The 25241-nt window shown below is 36.7% G+C and overlaps 1 protein-coding gene and 1 pseudogene across 2 annotated transcripts; both read right to left on the minus strand.

Annotated features, from left to right (window-relative positions):
- Nucleotides 1-23536, minus strand: part of LOC118800911 — a 46831-nt pseudogene extending 23295 nt beyond the window's left edge.
- Nucleotides 1790-14314, minus strand: LOC118800934. 2 transcript variants are annotated; one of them, XM_036561109.1, is made up of 7 exons: nt 14292-14314; nt 13806-13912; nt 8648-8744; nt 6954-7299; nt 4399-4494; nt 3973-4109; nt 1790-3142 (listed from the first exon to the last, which is right to left on the minus strand). In XM_036561109.1, the coding sequence occupies exons 1-7, from the start codon at nt 14298-14300 to the stop codon at nt 2918-2920; spliced, it is 1017 nt and encodes a 338-aa protein (XP_036417002.1). In that variant the 5' UTR covers nt 14301-14314; the 3' UTR covers nt 1790-2917. The 2 variants fall into 2 exon arrangements, with proteins under 2 accessions (XP_036417002.1, XP_036417003.1); XM_036561110.1 differs by lacking the exon at nt 14292-14314 and adding an exon at nt 13026-13063 and having other exon boundaries at nt 13806-13873.
- Nucleotides 23537-25241: the final 1705 nt, after the last annotated feature.

Below are 25241 nucleotides of genomic sequence, written 5' to 3' on the forward strand. Positions count from 1 at the left end.
GATGTACAAATATAACATAAATGTAACATAAAGGCAAATGCATACAGACATACTAGACAGCATAGACAAACATAAAATATACATATAGAAAAAAATGTTATATATTGTATACAAAAATATTGCACATTGTTCTCAGTAATTGTAGTATTGCACAGTGTGGTGAATAGTGATAAAATCTTAAAAGCTTAGCAGCTCACCAACCAATCAGCACTCACTAGTCATGATGCAAGTGTCCTACAGCCCAAAGCCTGTTTGCTCCAGAAAAAAGGAAATAAACAAGGAAATATACTAGTTCTCTTTGCTTTTTGAATGAAATACACCCCTCAAAATCAAAGGAAGGTCTTAGACGAAGGAAACTATATTAACTTTTAGTTTTTAGCTGTTTAGGTCCATTCATTCTCATTCACTGGGAACTTGCTTACCAGCGCACTTTTGCAGTTATGTTGTTGATATAACAGGAGAAACAGGAAGTGTACTATGTACTATGTGAGTCAGAACTGTTGTATAAAAGCTGTCATCACATCAAAAACTATAACCAGTAATAGTAACATGATGCTGTTATATTTTTGAACAAAATCTGGCTTAACAACTAATTACGGAATATGACATCTGCCATGACATGTTTATGGCATAGTTATGTCAATGTTATATATTAGGGTTCAAGTACAGTGTTACTAGAGAGTTTTACTAAAACAGAGATTCCAAACTGGGACCTATAAAGTTATAATTATATGCTTATAAGTCTTGGTAACTGTGCTTTGTAGGCATATTTATAAACTTTAATAATGCCTCATAAAGCTCTAATAATGTATAACAAATTATTAACATGTTGAAACACAAATGTCAGTATTCATCATAATGCCTTTTACTAAAAGTAAAGACAGATGTACACACAGACCTGTGCATAATTATAAAGCACCTATAATACTTATGAAGAATTATAAAAATATTAATAAAATACACACACATACATTTTCTACATCGCTCATCCTTCTGGGTCACAGGGATTATTGAAGTCCCATCACTTAGTGCTTCAAGTAAAGTGATTATATTTTAAGCTATTCCTTATTATAAATACATTAGTAAGATTCCAACTTATAACTTATTTTTTATAATGTAAACACTTAAAGGCAAACTAATTAGCAAGCATGTACATAAACACAGACACATTTTTAGAGTTCGAAACTTTGATTTTAAAAATGTACAGCAAAAACAATTAGAAGATCCAAAAATGACAAGGATATACATAGCACTACTAACATCACAATTTAGTTCAATACAATTCAAGTTTTACAATGTTATCACAAAGAAGCTTTCAAGAAACATACAATTTGCATATCAGTTTTTACATGTCATCAGATGGAGCCTAAACCAGCTTCTGTGAGATGCAACAATAAAATCACCTAATTTATAATCAACTGTTTTAATCTACAGGGAAGCCAAGTAACTTGAGGAGCCTGAAAACCCATATGATGAACCATCTGAGGGAATACCAAACAAAGCGTTTGAGAGCGAAAGTGAGCAAACAGGATTTTACAGAACTGATCAAAAACAGACTACAAACCCTCCCACCACAAAAAACAGTGTTACCAAGAAATGATTTGTGTAGAAACATTATATGTAAATATACTATTTATCAACATTACAGATATTGAAATAAAACATTTTTTTTACATTTTAGTAGTATCAAAACAAATGAACATTCCTCCACATTGGCACAAAAGTATTGTCCAGAATGAACTTGTTTTTTAAAATACAAAGTGTTTTACACCTTATAGCAAAGAAGAGCACACATAAAGGCTCTACTATAGGACAAAAGAAGCATTCTAATAAATTCATAATAAAAAAATTATAAATTGTGGTATGATACATAACTACTTGTTACTGCAATGGCAGTTAAGATTTGCACCTCTGCTCTTAACTAGCTCTGGGTAGAAGCTGCCTTTTGATCTCTGATATAAAAATTGCTTAATTTATCAAAAGACTTGACATTAAAGCTACACAACATAAGTTTTGGGGATTTGAAGTTCTCTCTGGTGGAGATGTGTAATTGCATACAATGTGTGAAAGAGCATTTTCTAACATCAGTTCAAATCCTCTCTGAACAGATGATCTGAAAGAAAACTTAGTCAAAACTTGTGAATATGTCTTCAAACACCTCAGCATACTTGCGAAACGAAATTCTCGAGGGTTGTGCAAAGCCAAAAGCACTTTCGCAAGCTTAGAAGCTCGCATACTTTCTGCGATTTCGTGTTGCCTGTCGCGGATGCAGATTGAGTTCAGAATACTGCCACCATTTAAGGTGGAATGGGAAATTTCAAACAGGAAGCTGGTGAATAGAAAGCCAACTTCTGCCTCATCCTCCTGTGAACCTAAATATAAGGTAACCTATATGTTTTGGTGCTTACTACTTGTTAGTATTACCGAATAACAGACTTAGCATCTTACATTTAGGAGATATTCATTGTTTATTTAACAAATTTGCATTTCACAGTGAAATTTTAGTGTCTATGACATAGTCCAAAAACCTCCTGCAAAATCTGACACCTCAGAATTAAATTATCATTTCAAGCTTTACCATATTTTAGCATGTTTAGTCCTGACTCTATAAAGCAACCTATTTTAATTTGAACAAAAACTAATCTTGCAGACTGTAGCTTTAAAAAAAAAAAAATTTAAACCAAAATGAGCACTGTATCTAATAATGAATGAAAGCAAGTGAGGATCATTAATATTGGTGAGGTTAATATTACTCTGTGAAGAATATAAAGTATTTGACAAGTCAGTGTCAAAGGGCAACTTCAACCTTTTTGATGCTGCTAATTTATACTAACAACTGTAATATTATCAGTCAACTCTGAACCCCATGTGGATTGAAATGGTGAATTACTACTGCATCTCTTGGAAAAAGATGACCTCACAGTGATGTGGACTTGGAGGAAATTACGAAATAGAAGCTTCCACTGATTTGTTCTGGTCTATTTTCCGTGACCACAGGATATGTAGTCTGGATAAACCAACCTCTGTGTGCAGCTGACTCGAAGTGTTGGGTGTTGTCCTTCGCAGTCGTCAAGTAGAAGACAAAAGGCCACGTTTGCTTGTTATCCTTACAGATTTTCTGCAGCTTTGATTCTTCACAGTACTAAAATATCCAATGTAAGGTTAGTTAGATCACAGATCAAAAAAAGAGACTAACAGCCCTCTCATACTGAGGGCTTTAAAGACTGAATAACGAAATGTATATAAGGAAATAAAACGGAATTAAACTGTGAGAACAAATAAATGATGAAGAGATGATGAAGAGTGCCATGGATATTCACTCATTCTTAAGTTATTAAATCCCACTCCATAGAGCACCTGTGATATTTTTATTTCTCTACCAGTAGCACTCTCTTGTGTTTGTACCTTTCTGGAATTAAACAGTGTTGTAATAATTGGGTCTGGACAAGGAGTCTCCAGTCCTGGAGGTCCAGAATCCAGCACAGTTTCTGCTCAAATACACTTGATTCAACTCATCTTCTTATTGTTAGGTTTAGTAGGAGTTTTTGAGCAGGAAAATTATCAAACGCGTTGAACTCCTACCCTCCAAGCACCAGACTTTTTACTTAATAATAGTTTGGTGTGATGAGAGCTTGAGATGAACCATAACATTATTGGTCAATGTTAATTTTCCTGGTCTGCTGGTGCACAGTGATGTAGCCAAATAATATAACTATAATAATGCTTTATATGGCTAGGGACAAGAACTGTCAATGTAAAAAAAAAAAGTTAATTTTGATTTCAAGTTGATTTCAAGCTCAGTCCTGACTAACATGTAGCATAAAACCACACCACTGGTCAGTCTTGATGATTAGATTGAGGAGGTTGCTCTTGAATTTAATATTAATATCATGAAGAATGAACTTCAGCCACTCCTTATAAGTTATTGCTATGCATATATTTGAACATACACTTCAACAAATTACAACTTACCTCAGTTTTCAAAACCACTTTCTGATTCTCACATGCGCATTTCAGGAACTGATTGGTGCTACGGGTGAATTTCAGTACAACAGGGTAACCTATAAAATGCTGTTGTGGCATAGTGTAGTAGTAGACAGTGATGTCCTCTGAAAGACAAACAATATGCATACGTGTCATGCAATATGCTTTATGTCATTCATCTTGAAAAACAAAAAAGAAAGAAAGAAGGTGATGTATCAGTTTCTATAGAAACTGCAGGGTTTGCTAAAAAAAGTGTGTTATTCTGTGTTTAGTCTTTAGCCCTACTAATTCATGTCCTTGTGAGTTTTCAGTGAAGCCTACATTTTGTACAGTTTAGGTGGAGCAACTCAGCTCGTTACTTGGCAAAGCAACAAAACTCACTTGTAAAATTATATAATATGAATCTCTGCTGACCTGAGATGAAAGTAGTATTAGACAGGTTATATTGTACAAGGTTGATCCATTTCCGTAGCTGTAAGCGCTCACATTTCTTGATGTTTTTTCCGTCAACTGAAGAAACAAAAGTTTGATAGTCTCTAACACAACATCACCAGGTATTAATACATTGTATGCATAGCTCACAAATGTAACTGTGATAAATTTCAATTAAAGCACCATGTACTGTTTCAATGTTAATAAGATTTATATATAAATTTGTTTCCCTACTTTTCATACAATCAATTGCCAAAGTTATTCCATAGCCAACTGATTTCCATATGTTAAACTGTTGCCAGAATTAGTGTTAATCTAAAACACTTATTACAATATTTAAAGAGTTAACCATCATAGACAATACAAACATGAAGAAAAATGTAAGAAAAGACAGAATGGGGACAGGATAAAGACATATTAGATGCTTAATGGACACCCCCTCCAAATCCCATTGCTTTGATACAGCCTAGTTAAAGCTATTTTAAAAGAATATTTAATCCACTGATGACACCAACCATGACATTAAGCTTTTCTTAGGAGCCTGGCTTTGCAAATGGATAGAAAACACACGCTACTCTGTCAAATTTAAAATATACCCACAGAAAAGCTGCACATGAGACTGATTGAAATGAAAAGAAAGTCAGATGTCTATATCTTCATAAATGAGTGTCTAATTAAAATATCTTCATTTAAAATTTCAACAGGTGTTGTATTTTAAGCAATTTATTGTTTTCTCACATACTTTGCACAGCTATTTTGGAGACTTAACAGCTGGCAAAAAAGACTTCTAAAAAAAGACTCATCTACAGCTTACACTCTTTTGGAACACAACTGTGAGGATTTACTTCCATTCAGCCCCCATGAGCATTAGTGAGGTCGGGTACTGATGTTGGGTGATGAGGCCTGGCTCACAGTCTGTTCCAATTATCACAAAGGTGTTAGATGGGGTTAAGGGTCAGGGCTCAGTGCAGGCCAGTCAGGTTCTTCCACAGCAAACTCGACAAACCATTTCTTTATGAAACTGGCTATGTGCACAGGGGGACTGTCATGCTGAAACAGGAAAGGGTCTTTCCTAAACTGAAGCTGTTATGTTGGACCAGCACAATCCTCTAAGAATGTCCCTGCATCCTGTATCATTAATATTTCCCTTCACAAGAACTAAGCTCTTCAAACCATGAAAAATGGCCCCAGACCATTATTCCTCCTCCACCAAACTTTACAGCTAGCACTATGCATTTGCCAAACTTTTTTTGATTGATCATTCAGACTGCCAGGTGATGCAGCATGATTGATCACTATCAAGAACACATTTCCACTGCTCCAGAGTCTAGTGGTGGTGAGCTTCACGCCATTCTAACTGAAGCTTTACATTGGCATGCCAGTGCTGCATGATTAGGGCAAATAATCTAATTGCAATTTTTCTGACCAAGATGATTGCAATATATATTGCGATTATCTTCTATAAACTGAAGTCCAGGCCTATTTTTGAACCAAACTGGCAGTTAATTGTGGCTGTGTTGTCATGTATGCATCATGTGGGTGTGTAGTTAGTTGTCTTTGACTAGTCTAACTCCTCTACAGATGGTTTATAAACTCAGCGTTATAAGGTTAAATTTCCCCACACACAGTTAATAAAACAGGCCAAAAAAATTGCTAGAGTGCGATTGAAAAATTGCAATTTCATTATAAAAAACAGCATTAAACATACTGTGCAATATCCGTCCAATGCGTTCTTTGAAAGTATATCGTGATTTGTTTAAGGTATTTAATTGGTCGATTTTTGGGCCTTAACTGTCCAACTGATAAACCTGTGACCATCAGGTTGCTGATGATCATCTTGAGTGGACAATTACTTATTCACATTCAACATTTTGACATCTGCATGAAGAGATCCATTATGGTTATAGTGTCGCTGTGTTTCGAGAGTTCTTTCAAAGTTTTATCATGGCAGGCCTTTTTTTTATTGGCTCACACTTCAGTAGCTAAAGCGTCATGATACATGACATGTCACAATATCTATTTTTTTCTGACAAGTTGGAACAGATTGTTAAAAGAACCAACGACGCCAATTTTAAAAAAATGCTATGAATGACAATGATTTTTATGATTTTTATTAAATTCTTCACTGCACTAAATCCAATTAAACATGACTAATTATGCTCTCATTATGATGAAACATGCAGTCGTTCAGTGCTCTAGACATGCTAACAATAATGTCGATATGCTCAGAAAAACATATTGTGACATATTTTGTTGTGATTTATCACAATAACAATAAATATTGTTAGATTTCCGAGCTCTAGGAAGAGACATTATTTTGGCCAAGAGCTTGTACTGACAGATTTGAGATTTGAGCACATACTGACAAAATCATTTAAGTGAAACCAATAAGTTAATGAAATTTAACTGTTATACATTTCCCCCTTCTGTCTAAAAAAAATTGAAACATGCTAAATGTGCACCATTTTCACTGACCACAGTAATGGTGTTAAAGGAAAAGAAGTCGACTAGGTGACCCTGTTTTTTTTAACTCTTACCTGATGTAACTTCGCACGTCTCAGCTGCCACAACAACTTCACTGAGGTTGCACCTATGAGAGCCGCAAGTGTTGCAGGGGTTTTCAGGATCACAGCCTCTTTCACTCATAACTGCTACACTGGTTTCATTCATGGACACAAGGAGCAGTTCCTGGTCATCTTCAGTGTAGTCGCTCTCCCATTCACACACAGCTGGATCCATTCCATTTTCTTCTCCCTCCAGACACTCCTCTCTAACCATAGCCATACTGAAGTGCAAGGTGATCTTCTCCTTGCGGTAAGGTTGGATAGCATCAGACTCCAAGCATTCGTTTATGCCTGTGTCAATGCTTGCTTGGTGCATAGTCTGTGAACAGAGGGAAAAAAAAAAATTATGTACGTTTAGATATCAATAACCACAATCTGTAGAGTCTCAAAAGTGGCTTCCCTTTAAATATCCTGTTGAGTAATAAAACAGGATTACTTGTGCAAGTACACACTTCAGTCCCTTTTGTACTTACTCAGTCGGGTTATTTGTTTTACTTACTTTGTTTTTCAGTACTTTTTTTAACAGTTCACAGAACTGGAGTGTGATTCCATGTGTGCATATGTATACGTGTGTCAATGGTTTGTCAAATATCAAAACTGCACATGAAAAATAAAAACAGAACCGATCCAAACAGTTGTAATTGGCATCACTTTCAATAGCATCAGTGGACACTGAAACATGCCAGTTGCCCAGTGACTGTTTGAAACATAAACTATGAAACAGAATCTATAAACTATGACAGAGAGCTTAAAATGCTTGTTCAAACTCTTCTCAAGTATGTGTCAGGCTCGGGTCAGGTTCAGATTTCACATTCAGATTCTCATAGCCCACCTCCAAATTTGCCTCTGTTCTATAGTGGAGCTTCAACAGGTGCCGTACATCCATGACCAACTATACAGACAAGCTTCAGAAATATATATTTAAGAGATTTCTAATATAGTAAGCGATAGCTTTAGGAAATGTTATCTTCACAGCCTCCAAACTGTATAAATTCACTGAAACCTGTATAAAACATTTCCACCATTACAATTATTAGCAACATCAGCGCTTTATCAGGTTTGATTTTAAGCTGAGGTGTGGGTGCGTTCTATGGCTGCGTCTCAAACCACATACACAGACAGAATTAAGTACGGAGCTCCATGACGCCCACATCACATAGGCATGAATGCCTATTCCTGCCAGGTGTAGAACTAAAAATGCATATTTTTAGTTCTGCTTCTGGCAGTAGTATGTCAAGAATCGGTGCTATCTCCATATGATGCCTTACTATGTCAAAATATATCAAAATAATGACTGGAAAAATAAAATGCATAGAAAATAAAACAGTGAATCAGTTCAGGATGGAAAAGTTCCGTTTAGTGCAGCCAAAGGGATGTTAATATTTATATGAATATTTAAATTTTTTCTATGTTCAATATATTATATGTAAGATGTCCATGTGAAGAAATACAGCTTTAGAATTAAACAAGTAAAGGCTAACTTGATATTTTAGCCCTGCACTTAATTAGAACAGCAAAATTATGAAAAGTTCTGACACAAAACTTGATGCCAAGTGTTAGACTCAGACAGATAGTTATTGAGCTGTATTCAAGTTCAAACCAAAATTTCAAGCCAGATTAAAGCTCTAACCTCGCTTATCTGTCAGTGTGCGACCAAAACTACTCACCAGGATGGGAGATCCTGAACTTAGCATGCTGGTAAACTTCTCTGGGGGCAAATCCTCAGTTTTCACACCATTTATCATCAGGATTTTGTCTCCCTTCCTGCAGAATAAAAATGCAGAGCTACAATGAATCCCGTAGACAGTAAACTGGTTCCACAGAGTGTACACTGTTGACACTGTACGCTGCGTGTCAAAGTTTTTCAAAATGTTAATAAATAAGCGTGTTTTCTTTGTTCATTTTTATGAACATAGTAACTCTATCAGAGTCCCATAACATGGACAACCAAATTTTCTCTTTTTTTTTTAAACTTGAGTTGATAAAGTTTCACAGCTTGAAAGTTGTGAAACACTAGTTTTTCTCATTTGAAGTCCTGTCTGCCTGCTACACAGGTCAACGGAGGATGCCATTTCTACGGTGCTCCACACTGTCCTACTGGACTTCTTGACTGACAGACCTCAGTCTGTTAAGTTAGACAAACTTTTCCCCTCCCCCATCACCCTGAACACTGGCGTGCCACAAGGCTATGTGCTGAGCCCTCTTCTGTACTCCCTGTTCACCCATGACTGTGTTCTTGTTTATGGCTCAAACTCAATAATCAAGTCGACAGAGACGACACCATGGTGATAGGTCTGATCAGAGGTGACGATGAGACGCCCTACAGGGATGAGGTGCAGCAGCTGGCAGCATGGTGTGATGATAACAACCTGGTGCTCAACACCCTACATCAACAGAGCTGAGGTAAACTAACTTAGCAAGTGCAAACTGCCTAATGCATCAGGGGTACCCAGTTACGCCACCAAAGAGATTGAATTGAATTCAGAACCATCAGCCAACTGAGTTTGCACACAGTGGAATTAGACCTCTGCATTTAACCCATCCGTGCAGTGAAACACCCACATACATGTACACTAGTGAACCCACACACTAGGAGGCAGTGAGCACGCTGGCCCGGAGCAGTGGGCAGCCCTATCCACGGCACCCGGGGAGCAGTTGGGGGTTAGGTGCCTTGCTGAAGGGCACTTCAGTTGTTGACTGTTAGCCAAGGGGATCGAACTGACAACCTTCCGGTCACAGGGCTGGTTCCCTAACCTCCAGCCCACGACTGCCCCAGACCATGTACCTTTATCATTTATTTATACTTATACTTGCATATTTATATATTTTTAGCACTCTACCTTCCTTCTGAACTTTATATGTAAATAATACTGTATTTTGCACTTTTGGTTAGATGCTTAACTGCATTTCATTGGCTCTTTACCTGTACTCTGAATAATTACAATAAAGTCAAACCTAATCTAATCTAAAACAATGTTTCAACCATTCAGTTCTGAGTCCATACACTGTTCATGCCTCAGTCCATACAGTTCATATATGGAAACTAAGCCAATTTGGATGAACTGTTTTTACCGAAAACCAGCACATTTGCATAAATCTGCCTTTTTAGTCGACATCAGTTTAGATTCGCCCATTTATGCTAAAGGTATAAGGATCACTTCAGCCTATAATGCTTTTTGAATGAGACACAACAAAGAACAGGGCTAATTTACATATATCAGTCCTAAACGCGCAGTAATGAAAACTTTCTTAATTCCATGAAAGGTCAGAAAATTATCATGGAAAAATGAATTATTACTGGTTTTTGGTAAGTAAAACCACACAAACCTCAAAAGCGGATCTCTAAGGAAAAAAATTAAATACAAGAAAAAGTGGGACACGGGCTCTTTAAATCTGCCAGGGGTGTTCCAGCACATGTACGTACACGCTGGCCAGAGTGAAATGTGTTAGAGTGCAGAATCAGCACTTTCTGTGTGCTGTCACGTCTCTATCTCTGTATAAAAGATGGCCAAGGCTTCCTTTACCGCAGGCACTGTGATTTTTTCCTAGTGATCACACATTCAGAGCAGAATTCCGTAAAAAGACTATTAGTGATTGAGTTATTATAAAGAATGACTAATGTGTCACTTGTATTCCTATTAATGTGTTAGCTTATTCAAAAATGTAGTTTGTGACACAAACTAGGACTGAATGATTTGGGGAAAATATCTTGACTACTGTATGTAGTGTGCCTAACTAGATTTTTAGGTAAACCCTGCAGATTGATGCACACATTGCTGGTCACAGCAAAACAGACAACAGTATTGCTTAGCTAGTAGCTAATGAAAAAGACAAACTGAGATTTAAGACGAACATGAATATTTTGGAGACGAATGGACTTATTTGCATTCATTAGCACTCCAGCTGCTTTCCTATTACATTTAATCTGCAACGAGAAACTGTCAAACACTGAAAAGTCGCAAAGCTGAAGTCAGTTTCTCATTCGCCAGTTTCTTGTTCCACGTTAAATGGTGCAGCAGTTACATTCTGGTACCTCAGGCACCATTTAAGGTGGAAAGGGGAAATTCGATCAAGAAGCTGGCAAATGAGAAACTGAATTCAGCCTCGTAAAAAGTCGAGCATTGAGAGACATTTTAAAAGAAGTTATTTCACTTTGGAGGAAAAGTTTCCTGCTGGAGATGCAAGAAAAGTGGCTATAGCTGAGCTAAAGCTAAAAACAAAGTAAGTCTGCATTTTCGTTTAAATTATATTTTTAGCGTATACTAGCACATTAGCTCATACTGAGAAATATTTACAGCCAAGAAGGTAAAATGGACATAAAATGTTGTGGCTCTCAAGGTGGTTTGATTTTTGTTGAAAGGACAAAATGGCTCTTCTTAACATTTGGGTTGCCGACTGCTGACCTAGGGGTTGTATGGCTGTTCATTTTTACTGCACAAGTCTAATTTTAAAAAGTAGTTGATTGGTTCTCATTGCCATAGTGAAATAAGTAAATTGGCAACAATGAAACAAATGATAAAGCCCAGTATCATGTTTTTAAGCTCTTCAGTTTGTCCCATTTAAAAAAAAACCTTTCCTGTTCCTAAATTATTGAAGAATTTAGTTTGAAGCTATGCCACTTTATTTCAACTGAGTTTGTTTTTGTTGCACACACATTGTTGAACTGCACTATTTTATTATTATTAATGTAAATAATAGTGGTAGTTGTTTTTTATTTAAGGATTAATTCTTGCCATTTACATTTTTATAAACTTTTGGCCTACATCATATCTCTGTATAGCCTTGTGTATGCGTGTAGGTTGCTACTGGCTGACAGCTAGCATAAGCGAATTTGAATAAACAAATTATCAACATTAATATTTTACTTGAGCCAGGAAAAAACAATGAAAACAAAACCAATAACAAGAATCAAAATGTGATCCAAGTAAAATATAGATTAATGCAGCAGAACCATTGTGTGTGATATGTGGAGAGAAGCTAGCAAATGAGGATATGAAGCCGTCCAATCACTTCACCATTTGGAGACAAAACATTCCTCAACAATGGAAAAAGCGTAGGCTAATCTTGTGTCTCATGGCGTTCCCCTCAAGCTCCCAAACTGGTCAGTCAAAATTGCTGTGGGCTGTAGTTTTCACTTTAAAAAAAATTAGAAACCCTGGACTAGTCTATGAAACTCCTACAACAAATGCCCTGTAAACTACACAGTTCATCCAAACACTCCCTGGCTTCACACAACACAATAGAGTGGTTGAAATGTAAGGCATAAATATAATGGAATAGTCCTTTAAGTGCGTGTTGAACTATAAAAGCTCCCGTGTGTCAGTCCTGTGGTATTTAGTCCTGCAGTATTTACGTAGCCTCCTGCTGAGCGAGCTGTTCCGCACCGCTTTATTGAATAAGCACAGTGGGGTGGCGTCCATACACAGCTGACATTTTCTCCAGCCTTGCCTATGAGCCTACACATTCTGTAGCATATCCATGATATACACTGTGTGTGTGTGTGTGTGTGTGTGTGTGTGTTGGAGTAAAGGTCAGTGCACTGCCACATGCTACCTCTGCCTGACAAACTCTTCTTTACCATGCAAGCCTTCTGGCTTTCGACCATCTAACAAAACAACCTGTGACTTTCACTGCCTCCAGCAACATCTCACACACACACTCACACTCACAAACTGACACACAAAGACAATGTAAATATAACCTTACTGTTTCTCCAATTCTGTTTTTTTCCCCTCTCAAACTCTGTTATACACTGGCAGTAGCTGCGATTCAACGCAATGATTTTTAAACAATGATGAAAAAATGTAACTGGAGATGTGCATTCCAACTAATTTTGATAGTCTAGTATCTGTAAAAGTTCATGAACAGATAAATAGGAGGAAGAAAGGAACTTAACTTTTTAGGAGGCAGCACTGGTGTTGCACAAAATAGCAGCACGCAGAGGAACAGATTTTGTTATTCAGAAACAGCTGAGGGAAATCAGTAGGTTTTTGTTTTGGATGAGTAACTGCCTCTTTAGTGACATAATGAGTTTACAGAACAAACCTGTGTCACGTTGGATGCTGATGAGGACTTGTTGTCTTCTACACCAGGTAGGGGGAACACAGGGAAACCAGAAACATGTCAGACCTTTTTTCCCGTTAAACTAAAACTTATGCCATGGCAGTTTTTTGCAGGAGATGACGTAGTAAAATATCTTGACTACTGTATGTAGTGTGCCTAACTGCCATTTCGCTTGCTCTTAAAACTTTTAAGAGAAAGATGTATAATGTAGCATATAACTAAAACTGCAGCTCATGTGAAAATCACTCACTTTCACACTGTGATTTCAATATGTATAAACAAGTAATTGTTCAGCCTTAATACATTGAACAAAAATAAATAAACCACCAAGCAGCAATTGGCTCTAAATGGTTTTGTTTATTCGTTAATTACTTAATTAAATGGCTTGGGCCTGCCAGCATGTCCAAGATTCTATTCCACATTTCAGAAACTTAAGAATAACTCAACCAGTTTGCACTGTTTTCCAAGTAATTACTATGTAATATTTTAGGGTTAATTTAGAGGGATTAAAATTTGTGTTGAATTGTGCAGGGTTGTTTACAGCGCACTCACTATACACAAAGAACTACCTTTGTTACAAAGTCAACTGGCACTGAATGAATGCCAGTATCAAGATTGATGTCTAAACAGTTTAAGTGTATAAAATGTTACATAGTTGCAATGTAAAGATGTAATTTGAGCACATACAACATGTGTTTCACTGATGGATGCAGCCACTTTGAATGTAAGTGGATGGCTGGTGAAATGTGCAGTCAATCTTACCTGGCAAAAGTACTTTGTATATGGGTCAAAACATTCTTTACTTCATAGTGGTGTTTCCCATCAACCATAGTGTGAAGCAGGGAAACCCCTCCACAAAGAGGACTGGCCTAGAAAACAGCACAAAAAGAAATCTCAAACTGCAGTGATTCAAGGCATCTTTTTCTTAAATATTTCATTAGTCTCAATCAACCAAATATCAGACAAGAAGACAGACAGACAGAAAGGTTGAGTATTTATGATTATACACAACATATAATGATACATAATATTCATTACTATTTAATGAATATTAATAGATATTTTTGGGCTCACTGTTTTAAATAATGTAAAACCAACTTTGTTGCAGATAAATGTAAAAAAATATTATAATATTTATATTCTTATGATCATGATTCCAAACTTTCAAAATGTTCTCTACATCTCAGTAGAAAAGTTCCAGTAAATAGAATAAAATATACATAATATATGCATGAAGCTGTTCTGTACCTGTGCCATGTTGCTGTCTTGGCAGATGCTAACGACTCTGGCAGGAGCACAAGACCTCACGCACATATATACAGCAAGAAAGTGGGCAGGGCACCACTAAATGTTCAGAGTTGACATCATTGGATTGTAAGGCTTTCTCGAGAAATGAGGAAGCAGTGCACAGCTGCAGGAGAGGAACAAGCAACTATGCCACCAGCAACAGAAAAAATGTACCTCTGTTTTTAAAAAACAGGAAGGTACGCTCTGGGTGAAAGTATATACGAAAAACAAAGAATGGAGTGGGATATAAAAATGAGGATATAACACATCTCTGGTCTAATATATATGATATTCTGAATTGTTTTTACAAGTAATTTGTCTTTTTACTCTTCCCTGTAATTACTACTACACCTGCAACAGGGCCACTATGTTGAGGTTATTCACAAGCACACCTGAGGGAAACACCACTGCACGTGTTTTGCAGTACAAGCATGAGCTGCACAGTTTCAGAGAAAACAACCTGAGGCACTAGTGGGTAAAAGGGGAACACCATAAAAAGAAAGAGTACATAACCTAGTTAAGTTTCTGGTGAAGAGTGGGGTGAAAACAGCCCACACATAGAAAGGCAAAGGAAATGTCACAAAAACCACAAGCTCGTGTGAAACTGCTCACACTCTCAGGTGAAACTCTTTAGAAATTAGCCAAACCTGCATTTAGATCTTTCTTTTTTTCTGATTCAGGTTTTATTGTGCACGGCATGGACATGAATAGTTTTACTGTATTGTAGCAAAGACAGAGACATCATACAGGTTCTCCCATTAATATAGTAATATAGTAGTAATAGTAATATAGTAATGTAGACAAGATGCTTACAATCTCAGCTCTTCACTGTCGTAATGGTTCCAGGAACAGGCATTAGGGGGTAGTGTTACTTACTTGCAAGTGATTGGTTTCTTGACTGGTTCCTTCTAGTAATTTGTAAATACATAAATGGAAGTGTATGTAGTGTGATGACTGCAGATTGATGTTACTCTTCAAATGCACTAAGATCACTGAAAAGTATATGAAAATTGGGTCTCTCTTCTGGAAGCTGGAAACAGAGAACAAAGCACACATTGAGCACATGTGCTTGATAAATGCCCTATTGCATAATTTCACAGACTCCATTTAAATATTATTCAGAGAAGAAGCACAGATAAAAAAGTAAAGGTCAGAAAATTATCACGGAAAAATGAATTGTTAGGAGGAAATGGGAAAAAGAAAAGAAAGAGGAAACAACAAACAGTAGCTTGGTTTCCTTTCAAAAAATGTACATATGGAACACATGAGACTCGATGGAAATGGAAAAATATCTGAAAAATGGTCAGACATAATTTTAGTCAGACCAGGTAAATGATCAGACATTATTTGCATAAAAGCTTGTTCACTTACTTTATGTTCATTAACGTTTTTGGCAGGTGAAACACGACTATATAAATATGAAATGTCATATGACTGATCAATTGTTTACATTTTTCCTGGCTGTAGCTACAGAACATGGTAGAAGGCAGTAGGTGAGAGTGAACTGATAAAGTAAATTAAAACATACCTTTGATACTTTTACAATGATCAACTTAAAAAACATAATGGTGATATTAAAGAGTAAACAGACATAAACTTCCTGCAGCTGATTAATAGAGATTTCCAGACCCAGTACATTTGCCTGTTAGTTCAGTCTCCAGGCTCTTACTTTGTAAAAAAAGCTCTTATTTTGGAAAAGACAAAGTTTTGCCACGTTTGAAAAATTACTATCAAAAACTTTGACTTCAATGTTTTGTATTAAACATTTCATATACTGTGCAGCACTAAATACAATTATTAAAACCAATGATTCAATTCAGTTCCGAATAATTTTTAATAATGCTATCTTTGAAATTGAACATGCAGTTGGGGAGTGTTTTTAAGAACTGATGTTATCCACAATATGCTCTTAAAAGCATATTGTGACATGTTGTGACATAATTTATCAGAATAACAAAAAATACTGTCATAGTGCCCAGCATTAAAATACAGACGTCAAATGAATCAAAACAGCAGAAGTTGCTCAACATTCAAGAATTCTCTAAAAACTCACACCGTATTTCTCAAAAGTGCTTTTATGAACGTGACAGTGAGTTTTGTCTTGTACAGAGCTGATAGAATCTCAGTAAAATTTTTGAAACAATTCTTTAAGCTATTCACTTGAGTTTAATTTGACATCTGGGTAAAAAACTGGTTCATGAAACATACATTTTGCACATTATGTACAAATACCCTGCTTAAGAATTTCTCGGTTTTAATGTTTATGTTTGTGAGAGAAAAAAACAGAAAAAAAATCTGATATTGGTACCTCGTGCCAGCATGCTTTCATAACTTGGTACATCTGATCTGTGGCCAGCTGTGGTCTGTAGAGTTAATGGCCCTGCAACCCTCTCTCTGCTACACAGGCGTTATCGTAGTGCTCATAGGGCTGCTTGCCCAGGCTGTACACCTCCCACATCAGCACACCTACATGAAAAAATCATCATTATCCTCCTCCTCCTTGTCATAGTCATAACCAACAACATGAGCATTACTAATATTGAGTTACTTGCCATATGAATCACCCTCAAGATTGCAATGATCATTTTCATCATAATCACAATCAGCACCAACAATGTTTTTTTAGCCTACAGTGACTGGATTCTATATGAATCAGTACAGATTATTCTTGTCTCATAATGAATCATCATGAATTCATTCACCCAATTCTCCACTGAAAAAAGAATAAGGCACAGATTTAAACTCAGAATTAGAAGGCCGAAATGCCTCATGCCTTTGCCTTGAGAACTTACTATAAAGAAAGTATGCCAGCAATCGATAGCAGGTGATTTTAAGCAGATCAAGTTACTGGATAGGCTTTAGAAAAAGAAGAACCAGCTAAAGACAACTAATGAGTAGGGCTTCAATACTTTAATGGTATCAACTTATAACTGTGAATGCAAATCTCACAACATTTCATTTTCTCAATGTTCATTTCACAAAATTCTGGTGTGCTATGCAGTAACAGCCTAAAATCAGACTCATCTATACATTTGGATTAAACGAGGCAGCGTGACTGACCAATACAGCCACCTCATACTAAACACCAATAAACCGATTCTGCCACAGTGACATTTAAAAAACCTACCAAAACAGATGGCAAGCAAAATCAGCCAGCATCTACACATCTGTACATCTGCATCAGAAAATTCTTCTGAATGCAGCACTGTGTTATACATCATAAAGTAAACTCTAGAGGAACAATGCGCATTTTGTAAAGAGCATGCTGTAAAAATCACTGCGTTGCATGACTTGTGGGTGAAAATAAAAATAGTAGAAAATAGTAAATAGAAAAAAGTTACAATTTTATTTTTATAGAGTGAATAATCTGGGTCCAGAGGTAAAAAGCCCTTTCATAATTGCCATAGGGAATTTGATTTTTTAGCCATAGAACTTTAACTGCTGTTAGTATACAATCTTACTGAAGCCATAATTTAATTTGGTTTCAACTTTTTTAAAAACACATTTTTTTCCCGCTTTTCCTCTAAAGAAATACACTACCTATAGTCCTTAAAGCCAGTCCCACCAATAGGAGACACTCATTCACCAATTGTTCTTTAGAAGAAATGATTCCGCAGTTTGCAAATGATTCCGCAGTTTAAGAACACATCTTGAATCTGATGTAGACTTTTTCATTCTCAAGAACAAATTTAAGATATTGGTGAATGAGGCCCATTGTTGTTTCCATGGAAGAGTCAGTTATGTGGTTTGGTGCCAAAAAAGAGTGAATGACATGTTTAGGGATGAGGAAGGAATGATTATGTGGGGGATTTGTGTTTTGGGGGTGGATTTTTGTGTGTAGTACTGAACCACACCGATCTTGCCTGCTATGTTTGTCATCTCTACAATCGTTGGTGTCCAAAAAAAAGTATCATTCAGTTATCAGTATCGAATTGTATTGATATTGATACTACAGGTGATGGTATTGAAAGAAAATTGGGCAATGCCCTACCAAAGAGATAGAATTTGTCTTGTAGATCAACGTTTATGTGTTCATGTGAACATCAGTGTGTTTATGTGGATGTATAAATTAGGTTTTAATGTCAAAAATCAAGAACACGTCATTTAGATATCAGGAAAGATTAAACCAAAATGTAAAAATGGAATGAGAGAAATGGAACAAACCAAAAGCCCACATGTCAAACTTGGTGTAGTTCAAAACCTCAGGGGCTGACCATTTCACTGGAAACTTGGTGCCTACAGAACTGGTGTACGTATCTGCAGATAGGGAATGAACACAAAAACAACCATGCATGTAGACCCCCATACATCCCCACATATGCATAGACTGGTATTAACAAATCAGTCCTGAATCAGAGGACTAATCTCAGATTCCTCTGTATTTATGATGGTCAACTTTACAAAAAACTGACTTTAGATTAGCACTACTCTTTAGGTAGTCTGTTAATACAGGCCCAAGAAGCTGTAGTCCCCAGGTCATCATTATCTTTACCAAACATTAATGTAGTCTGTCATGCTTTAGTGCAGTACCCCCAGGTCTTCTCTGGGCTAAATGAACACTAAAACAGTATAATTAACTACTGTACTAATAACATTATGGTTACTGACTCTATAAGAACTGGGTTACTAGCATTACTCACATGTCTTTATAAATACAAATTATACTAAGTTCCTCTCAGTGGTCCATGCTTGTCCTTGTACATCATTTCTGTGTGTAGGTGGCACCTGCCTTAGCTGACTGTGTGAATCTGTGAATATGAGCAGCGCAGCCCGAGTGCTGGATTGACATCGGGTGGACGTATATTTGTTCAGTAAGTTACATCAGAAATGCACGTCATTTTAATGCTGGCCCTACATAAAACATATGCTTTAAACTGAATTAAACTACACAGGCACATCCACTTATTCCCTAAGGACCAGAGAGTAAGGTCTCCTGCTGAATAATGAAAAAAAAAAATAAATAATAATAATAATATTTTTAAAGAGCACTTTACATACCGAGTGCTTTACAGACAGGTGATAATGTATTACAGTAGTCCCACCGAGCATGTATGCATTTTCCAGTAAGTAGTAAGCAATGTAAACCCATTACATTTTGAGAGAAACAATCAACAACTTTTAATGGATTACTTTTCTTGGGTTACTGCCCCAGCACTGAGCATCACACAGTGAAGGAGCAGAAATGAAATCTCTACAATCTATGTGTGTATGTATGTATGTGTGTGTGTGTGTGTTGGCCAGGGGGTCGACCCAAAAATAATGAATTCCTCAATTACAGACATTTGGGAGTCAAGAGTCAAGAGTCGACTCCAAAACTGTAGACTCAATTCCACACATCAACATTCAAGTTCACCCACACCCGCAGGTACACGGAGTGTGCGATTCTCTGTTGTCACTGTGAAGACAGTCTTCATAAAAATAACATCCTTCCAATTAAGTTCAGCTGTACTGTACTGTACTTTACACAAAATGGAAAACAAAATAAAATGGAATATTTGTCATTCAAAATGATCTGTACATACACCATGGCGTCTCACTTGCTTAGGATGCCTCAGTTTCCTTTGAGCACACACATGCACACAAAAGCCCAAAAAAATAACACATTATTGTGATGAAGATGATTGTGTTCATTAATAATAATAATAATAATAATAATAATAATAATTATTATTATTATTATTATTATTTATTTATTTATTTATTTATTTATTTGTTTATTTATATAGCACTTTTCATGCCGGTGGCAGCTCAAAGTGCTTTACAGACAGGTGATAAAACATAGTTATAGAAAAGATGATTAGTATTTAATTAGAATCAGAAAAAAATGAAGAAGATTAAATTACAAGATAAACACCACGAGACATTCAGTTTTAGTTAAATGCTAATTTAAAGAGATACATTTTTAGGTGCTTCTTAAAAGTGAGCACTGAGCTTGACTGTCTAATAAAGGTGGAATTGAGTTCCACAGTTTAGAAGCATAATAACTGAAAGAAGCCTCTCCATGTTTTCTGTATTTTACAGAGGGTATCTGTAGAAGGCCACTGTCTGCAGATCTTAGATTACGTGCTGGAACATAAACAGACAGACACTGTGATGTAAGTAGGCGCTAGGTTGTTTTGAGCTTTAAAGACTAGTAGCAGAACCTTGAAATGTATCCTGAATGATACAGGCAGCCAGTGCGGTTCTTTCAAAACGGGAGTGATGTGATCTCTCTTTTTTGTTTTTGTTAGGATGTGCGCTGCTGCATTTTGTACGACTTGTAAGGGATGTGTAGCTTTCTTAGGAAGTCCAGTAAGAACAGCATTATAGTAGTCAAGTCTGCTTGTAACAAATGTATGAACAAGTTTCTCTGTGTCGCTCTGAGATAGAAAAAGCCGAACTCTAGCAAAATTTCTTAAATGATAAAAAGCTACTTTAGTGACCGTGTTTACATGCGGGGTAAAACAGAGCTCAGAGTCTAAGCCCCAGGTTTTGTACTTCAGGTTTGGTAGATGAAGCTAAAGAACCAAGTTTCTCAAAAGTCATTTTTCTCTGAATTTCTGTACCAACGATCAGTAATTCAGTTTTTTCATGATTTAATTGTAGAAAATTTTGCAACATCCACTGAGAAATATCTGACACACAGCTGGTTAGTCTGTCTCTTGATCTTCAGAAGGAATAGAAATGTATAGCTGGGTGTCATCAGCATAGCAATGAAAATTTATACTATGCTTCCTAATAACATCACCTAGAGGTAGCATGTACAAACAAAAAAGCAAAGGCCCTGAGACTGAACCTTGGGGGACTCAAGAAATGGCAAATCGTTTTGATGAATGATTGAATGATGAATGAAGTAAAACCATGAACTGCCTATTACTTAAATGTGATTTAAATTTAAATCAAACTTAAATGTTGCTCTATAGCACCACTATCAGGCCAGTTGAGGTCATTTCACTTGCCTGAGCAGTGGGGGAAATACTACACCTACCTCCCTAATTCTCCTCAATCAGTGTTAGGGAAGAAAAGATTGACCTACAGTGCTTGGACCCCTAAAAATCTTAGCCAAAGCAATAGGGTTCTATGCACCTACGGTGCTTGGACCCCTAAAAACAGGAGGATATTTGATAATAGCAGATAAATGCTCCTGCTCAGTCTACCACTTGTTACCCATGATTGTTGTACTCGCCCGGGAAACGAAATCTTCCCAAACGGGAAATGTGTTCAGGTACGAACTGCTGAAGTTATCGTTTTTTTTCCTCAGGCGCCAGAGTGTAACCGCTGCACCCTTTAAGGTGCAACTGAAAATTCGGGTAAGAAAATGTTGAATGCGATGCTATTTTCAGCTTTGTACAGTGTAGGCTTACCACACCATTTTATCAGTTCCGAGAGCTGCGTCATGGTTAAAAATGTGGGACTATCATGGATTGTGTTAAAAAAATAACTATATTGTTAGAAAGATTTCCTGTTGTCATGCATTTTATGGCCTAAAATCTAACTGTAATTGAGATACGTACCATTTTGCGACCCCCATATCGAAAAACTAATATTAACATGCATATTGTGACACGCCTAAGGCTGGGATATTGTAGTGAGAGAACATTCATGGATGAAAACACAAAAAGTACACAAAATTGTGAATTCTGTAAAATCAGGCTGAGGGATACTTTAAGTTACTTCAGAACATTACATAACATTACAGGTAACATATTAAATGCTAGTTTCGGACTGGAATATCGCAAATATGTGGCTGCATGCAACACAATACTTGAAATTAAAACAGGAAATAATTCTGTTTATTTGGAGTCTTCCACCATTTGACCTATATTCCAGCACATCCATGACCCAGTGATAGCAATGTTTAAATCTAACCATAATCACACTAGTTCTCGTAAGTACAGACACACGCACACATACACACACACACACACACACCCACACGAACATACGACCACAGAGCCCAGTGTTATTAAAGTCAACCAAAGTGGAAAAGGGCAAAGGAAGCAGAACAGTGTCAGAGGAAACAACATCATGATCTGGGCTTCCTCTATGAAGTTGTCAGACGACATGCAGCCCTCTTTCAGCATTTTAATGCCCACTTCATGCTGACCTTTCCGTACGCCTAGCTGGACCACTCTAAACTAATATTGTTGGGAGGAAAACCTGTTTCTCTACTAATGGGACACACTATTACATGCATAAAGCATGTTTATATCAAACAGTGTTTGGTTTTCTTGCTTTTCATAACCTGCATAGTTAATGAATAAAATATGCTTATTAGCTTTCTGAAGTAAATGTGTAGGTTCTCTTAGGGTGTTCACGGACTCAAGCGGTGGTTATTAGTCCGACTCACCATGTGCGGGGTGTGGCGGGGTGACGCAGTCTGGTCAACAGGCCTAAAAAGGCATACATTATTAGCTTGTAACAAGACCAACTGCTTTCTCACATACACTACCCCACACACGTACATGCATTCGGTACACCCCCCCCACACACAAACACACTCACTCACACAGTTTTGACCCGTGACCAAAAAGAATGAGGCTTGTATTGGATGGAAGTTGTGTGTAATATTTAAATTAGCTGTGGATCAAATATTAAGTAGGCAAGTGGTCTTCCAATTACAACACAAACGTGACTACACCAGACTTTCTAAAATGATGCAATTTTTCACAGAGAACCAGGCATGTGGATGTGGGTGTGTATGCATGATATCGTTTTATGTTCATGAGCCAAGATACAAGAGCGTGTCATTGGGAATGTCCATGTGTGTGTATGTGTTTTGATGTTTAAGGCGGACTGGAAAGAACCCACACCTGCGGCATTATGTTCATGGTATGCTATTATTCAGGGGATGAAGTCGTATAGATGGTTCTTGGTGAGGTAATATTCCCATTTACCTCACTGGAAAAAAACATCATGGTTAAATGTTACAGATAGGCAGTGGCATTTCCACAAGAAATGAAAGGCATGTGTGTCCATGAGTGGGTGGGGGATTTTTCAGACACCTAATTTGAACAAAGCAACATTAAACTTAAATTTAATTACATGATGGCAACATTAGGTCACAGAAGGAACAACAAAGGGAACTCTCGGTGCATCTAGTGTGAAAGTGTAAGTCTGTGTGTGTTACCTTTTGTCTCTACTCACTCAAGTGCTTGACTTAGTAGTGATACTGTGTAGGATGCTTTTTGACTAGAATCTCTGCCCACGCATGAGCCCGCTTTGCCCTGCAATGTGGTGACACAGGCAATAAGAGCAGCACATTGCTCACTAAAGCCATCTTATTGTAAATCTTGTATGATCATTTTTAATTCCATTAAGAATGATGATGCACCAGTTGTTCAGTCTTTATTCAAGACAGGTTTCCCACATACCAACTGGAAGAGTTCAAACCAACATGTGACAGATTAGTTTGAGAAATGCATACATGTCATACATTTGACAAATTATCAGATTCCATCTTTGCCTTCTAATCTTTTTGGTCAAAGTGAAATCCCATACTTTCATTCAGTGAGACAGGCAATTGAAGAAACAGTCATAACCAAATGACTTTCCATTTTGTAGTAGCACTAATACATATATTGCCATGCCTCTTTTCAGGTATGATAACCAGGTGTGGAAACAAACTTAAAAATGGCATTTTCTGCAAATATTAGTGCACAGTGTCTGTTAATCTATTTAACAGAAAAAAAAAAACTCTACAATATTTTGCACAGGCCACATTTTGGGTTTTATTGTTTCCCCAACATGTTAAATTCATCAAATAACAGTAATTGTGCATTAAATGTGCAGAAGTGTGTTCTCTGTAGAGGATGTGTACTTATTTTCACTTCAAAATTCAACAAACCATGAAATATGACCAAGGGCACCCACACTTTTGTAGAACAGTGTATAAAACACCTTCAGTGAATGCATGCAATGTCTCCCTCTGGTGGAAAGGAGAAAAAAAAAACAGTAGCAGCAAGTGCTCTTTGTAGAAGACTCACTGTGTTTTAGTGCTGCTCGGTCTCTCTTTTTGCATCTTTCTACATATTTCACTCTTTATGCTGAAACATTTCAGATATTGTAAGGTCTATTAATTGCTGTTACACCATGTACTGAGACACATTAAAGTTATAAGAACAAGAAGATGCAGAAAAGGAAAGCTTTGTACCTGTAGCAGTCTTTGATTGCCACCTCATTTATGTAATTAGAAGAGACGTATTCTCCAGAACTATGCAGAAAAAAAAAACAGATAAAAAAGTTAATCATGCTTACTAAGAACACTGGTTACTTTACTATGGTCTCTCACCTAAAGCAACATTTACAAGTCTTAGTCACTAAGCCAACTATGACGAACTGTAGTTGGACAGTCTTTGAGTTTATATATATATATATATATATATTTATATGTATATATATATGTATATATATATGTTGTTAATTAGATATAGTCTTGGTTTGCACTGAATCTTGAGTTAATACTCTACGAATATTTGAGATTATTATTAAAATTTGAGTATTATGACAACTGAAACTGGACATTCTTGATCAAATATTCTCCATCGTTATCCATTTGAGGTCATGGTGTGCTTCTACCCATCTATATCTCTGCCTATCCACCAATTATCAGAGGGCTTTTCCAAAGAGATGTAAATGTTCTCCTTTACCAGACTCAGCTCATATACAGAGCCATGACCTCTGTGGGACTGCTGCCTTTACTCTCTGGGATAGAGGGCAAGTAAATGCTCTCCCTGCGCTGGAAAAGTATGGGAGACACATCCAACCAAAAACGGAGTTAAAATTAAAACAATAAAATGTAAATGCAAACCTCTTTTTGCTGTTTCTTTTTCCAAACGTCTGTGCAAATATCCTGTCAAAATTGAAAATGAAATGAATTTCATTTTTCATATAAGCGAGTCATTTCTGACAAATTTAAAACATCTATTTGTC

Source organism: Colossoma macropomum, unplaced genomic scaffold (assembly GCF_904425465.1).
Source record: "Colossoma macropomum unplaced genomic scaffold, Colossoma_macropomum, whole genome shotgun sequence".
In the NCBI taxonomy this organism is placed as follows: Eukaryota; Metazoa; Chordata; class Actinopteri; order Characiformes; family Serrasalmidae; genus Colossoma; species Colossoma macropomum.

Coding starts and splice junctions, on each gene's coding strand:
- LOC118800934 (XM_036561109.1), bottom strand. Junction 4,495..6,953: donor GACGTGCGAAGTTACATCAG/GTAAGAGTTAAA, acceptor TTGTTTCTTCAG/TTGACGGAAAAAACATCAAG. Junction 3,143..3,972: donor AAGTGGTTTTGAAAACTGAG/GTAAGTTGTAAT, acceptor TGGATATTTTAG/TACTGTGAAGAATCAAAGCT.